The following is a 4,433-nucleotide window of genomic DNA, read 5'->3' as shown; positions in this document are numbered from 1 at the left end:
ACACACACACACACACACACGCTGCAGTGATTTTATCTCCATCAGAGGAAGTAATTACACATTCTTTTATGATCACAGACGTTTGAAAGCGTTTCTTGTCATCTGTGGAAGCAGCAGTGAAGGACGCTGATGTGTGTGTGTTTACGGTGTGAAATGAAAACACAGTAACGGCTGCTTTCTGTGTGCAGGGACTGCTGTGCTCGCCTGTCAGGGGCCCGAGGGACTGTGGGACCAGCAGGGGCCCGACCTCAGCAACTGCACCTCCACATGGGTCAACATCATCAACCAGAAGGTTTGAGAAACACACACACACACACACACTCACACACACAATCAGACATTTAGGAGAAAATGCCATTTTCACTAATTATACAACAGTTGGATCTGTCATTTGATTGGTTAAGCCGGCGTTGTTATTGTTAACTGAAACTGTTCTAAAAAAACCGGTTGTGAAATGTTTGTGCCAAATACTGAAGAAGTTTGTAAATGGAAAATAATTTGGTGCATCAGCTCAAATTATAACTAACAAGTCACGGACATAATCGTAAAACAATTACAAAATGCTTTTATTCAAAGGCCCAAAAAGTGCAACATGCTAACTTTTGTGTAAATCTGTAACATTTTGCCTTTGCACTAAGCATGTTGCACTTTTTTGCACTTTTTTAAGAATCATAACATATTGTCTTTGCACTGAGCGTGCTGCACTTTTTTGTGAACTGTTAACATTTTTCCTTTTCACTGAGTGTGTGGCTTTTTTTTTTTAATTTGTAACGTTTTCATATTGCGCTTTTTTCTAAACGTTTTGCATTGTTGTCTTTGCACTGAGCATGTTGCACTTTTTTTAGGAATCTGTAACATTTTCTCTTTGCACTTTTATTAATAAGTAACATTTTGCCTTTGTACTGAGCATGCTATGTTTTTTGTTACATTCATGTATATGCAAGCTTCTCTTGTTGGACGTATTTGAATCTATTAAATATGCTTTTCTTTTATTGAAATACAGCTGAGATAAAATATAATGTAAGATAGTAGTTACATAAAATACTTTTCACTAGTCATTTTAATTCGTGTTGTGATTGTTACCTGAAATTAAAAATAAAACTATAAAACGTGTTTTTAGTAAATTAATTAAAGCTGAAATAAAATATAAATATTAGGTGAAAAACAAACAAATTTTAAATACCTAGAAAACCTAATAAAAATGTGGCACATAAAATTACTAATACTTAAAAATATGAATAAGTAATATAATATTATATAAATAATACTAACATGACACTGGGCTGAATGAGTCAGTTTGGTTATAGTGCAGACTATAACCAGAATTGTTAGTAACCAACCGTGACTTATTATATTTGTCACTTTCTGTTGTTCACATTTATTTACATTGGTTTGTTCATATTCCTCAAGCTATGTTCTTATTTTTATGATAATTACTGTAAGTATATCTAAAAGAGGAATGCCAAGGCACGTGTAGCCTTTAACATCACATAGAAAACTACAAATAATGTATTTCAGTGTTTTCCTGCTAACTTTTACTTGTTTTTCATGTTCTGCTGACAAGAAGGCGCTGTTCGCTCAAACAAATCCTACAGTTTTACAAATGTGAAATGAGTGTGTGTGTGTGTGTGTTTGTAGACCCAGCAGGCAGCCCAGAAGACAACATCTTTAGTTGCGTCTCATTAGCAAATAAACACATCTCTTCCTTTAGCTGGAGGAGTGTTGTGATTAAACTCAACACGAGAGAGCTTGTGTTTTGCCACGACTTGAAAGAACAGCACTGTCTGGGAAGTCAAGAGTCGTTCGCTTCTCACATAAATGCAGCCTTGATGAGCATAAGCGATATCTTTAAAAAAACATTACAAGTCTTACTGATACCAAACTTTTGACCGGTAGTGTGTATATATATATATATATATATATATATATATATACTGTATATATACGATTCTCTGCAGATCCATCAATCAATATTGCATGATCATAATTCCCAACTTCAGTGATGGTATATTTCTCCGTTCTGACTCTGTACATAGCTAACACAGATTAAACATGAAGCTGATAAATATATGATTATGACTTTATGAATATGGTTTACATGTGTTGTTCATGCATTTTTGTGGCTTTTTAAAATTAGAATAAAATATGTGGTTACACTTTATTTCGATAGTCCACTTTAGACATTATATTAACTATAAGTAACTTTGTAACTACATGTCAACTACATGTCAATTAATTCTCATTAATTTGTAACGACATGTCTACTAACTCTCAGAGTAGACTGTTAGGGTAGGTTTAGGGTTAGTAGAATAAGTTGACAAAGAAAGTGTTAGAAGATATTAAGCAGACAGTCTACTAATACTCTACTAACTGCTAGTTGACATGTAGTTGCAAAGTTACTTACTGTTAATAGAATGTCTAAAGTGGACTATCGAAATAAAGTGTTACTAAATATGTTTACATGAGAAACGATAAACCGGTGTTCAGTTTATTATAAAAAGCTACACATAATACATTTATGTGTCATTTTATTTTCTTTATTAAGTGACACTAGGATGTTATTACAAACACTCTAAGTGAGATTTGAGCAGAAATATGTGTTAATCTCACACTGTCACTCTGAAATAGATGAATGGTGCGTGTTGACTTTTTGAAAAGCCCTGCATGCATGGATTGATGCGTCAGGATCACAAATCCTGGACTGTAAATCCTCTTTTTAAAGCTTATAAATAACTTGGGTTCATATTGTCATCCATGCATTGACTGGGACTCAAACCCGTGATGACCTTGGTGTTGTTTATCGTCACGCTCTGCTGTTTGAGCTGCAGGAACAATAACACCTATTCCAACACCTTCAGTTCTACTGACCGTCATCAACACACAAACACACACCTGCAGAAAAAACGCTTTACCAAATCACTTCATTCAGAGCTTTCACGTAAATGAAAAAAAAAAAAATCATATTTCTTGTGGAGAAATGTTTAGATCATTTTTTTTTCAATGTTAAACACATTCCCTTATGCCAGTGTAACATGCAGAAACAGCTGCTAATAGCTTATGTTTGCTATCAGTTTGGACTCACTGTGTGTGTGTGTGTGTGTGTGTTGTAGATCCGAGCGGGTGAACCTGCGGCCATAATCTCCCGTGAGCTTTCCGAACAGACCAAGGGTCACATGCACGCGGGTGACATCACCTACACCGTCCGGGCCATGGGTCACCTGATCGACCTGCTGGATGTCCAGCTCAGAAATCTCACCCCCGGAGGAAAGGACAGCGCCGCCCGGAGCCTCAACAAGGTACTGCGTCTGACATACAACACTATAGTATATGTCAAGTCAAATGTATTAGTATAGCGCTATAAACACTGTTTCAGAGCAGCTTTACATAAAATCATGATGTTGGTGTTAATAATATCTTAATATATTCATGCCTTAAAGTTGTGTAGAGCTGAGGGATAACATTTTGCAATCTGAAATCATTCATACTAGAACCTGACCGATATATCGTTTTGCCGATTTTATCGGCCGATATGAGCCTGTCACAGATATATCGGTATCGCCGAATATGTCACTGATGTGACCATTTTTTTTAACAGAACATAAAACGCAGATAAAATGCTTGTAAATGGTGTAATTACGTAGTTTGTCCCACAGAGCACGCTCCATTGTTTGCTACTGGCGACCTGGATGAAACACTTTTAAAGCTTAAGTGTATGGAATACTGCTGAAACTTTGAACGGTCATATCTCCGTAAGGGCGCAGCGGATCCGCACCAAATTCGGGGATCCCTTCAACTCGAGGAACCCTCTCGAACGCCGAATCGAGTGTACATTTCAAGGCCCCCTCTCGAATGAGACCACCCCGGCATCGATAGCCCATGGGGTCCGGGAGTTATGGGCGGTTAAATTCGTGGTCAGGCTCGAGCTGAATGGATCCCCCGAATTTGGTGGAGATCCGCCGCCGCATGCGCGAGATAGTGACACCAGCCAACACTTTCACTTCAGTTAGGAGGTCTCTTGTTCAGGCAGCAGCATTCAAGCGTTGTCTTAAGTGCGAAGTGGACTTCACATGATATTCCGCCATGATTCCAGTTCCAAGGGAACATACACGTTACTTTCAAAGGGCATTAAAGTGCATGAGATGTGAATTTACATTGTATTTATTTACAGAGGTATTTTATGTCACACTTCACACTTCTCTAGTAAGTTTGTCTGTGTGTGAAGACAGTTGCGCAAATCCGTGAATGAATGTTCTGAAGTGAAATAAACTCCAACGAAATAAAGTTGAATGGAATTGAAATAAAGTTAAATAAACTTAAACTTTACTGTTAAGTGCACTGATGTCAGACTCATTTTGGATAATAAAGTTTAAAGGGGTGGTTCATTGCGATTTCACTTTTTTAACGTTAGTTAGTGTGTAATGTTGCTGTTTGAG

The 4,433-nt window shown here is 37.2% G+C and overlaps 1 protein-coding gene across 1 annotated transcript in view; it reads left to right on the top strand.

Annotated features, from left to right (window-relative positions):
* The window catches only part of LOC107566128 (adhesion G protein-coupled receptor L3-like), a 54,836-nt gene extending 51,483 nt beyond the window's left edge, over window positions 1-3,353 (top strand). The window contains exons 6-7 of the mRNA XM_016251506.1: window positions 189-292; window positions 3,111-3,353. Of these exons, the coding sequence (XP_016106992.1) occupies window positions 189-292; window positions 3,111-3,353 (347 nt within the window). The remainder of the gene's footprint in view (window positions 1-188; window positions 293-3,110) is intronic.
* Window positions 3,354-4,433: the final 1,080 nt, after the last annotated feature.

Source organism: Sinocyclocheilus grahami, unplaced genomic scaffold (assembly GCF_001515645.1).
Source record: "Sinocyclocheilus grahami isolate Dianchi unplaced genomic scaffold, SAMN03320097.WGS_v1.1 scaffold1049.1, whole genome shotgun sequence".
NCBI classification, from domain to species: domain Eukaryota; kingdom Metazoa; phylum Chordata; class Actinopteri; order Cypriniformes; family Cyprinidae; genus Sinocyclocheilus; species Sinocyclocheilus grahami.
Note: the sequence above shows the minus strand (reverse complement) of the source record. Positions and strands in the feature narration are given on the sequence as shown.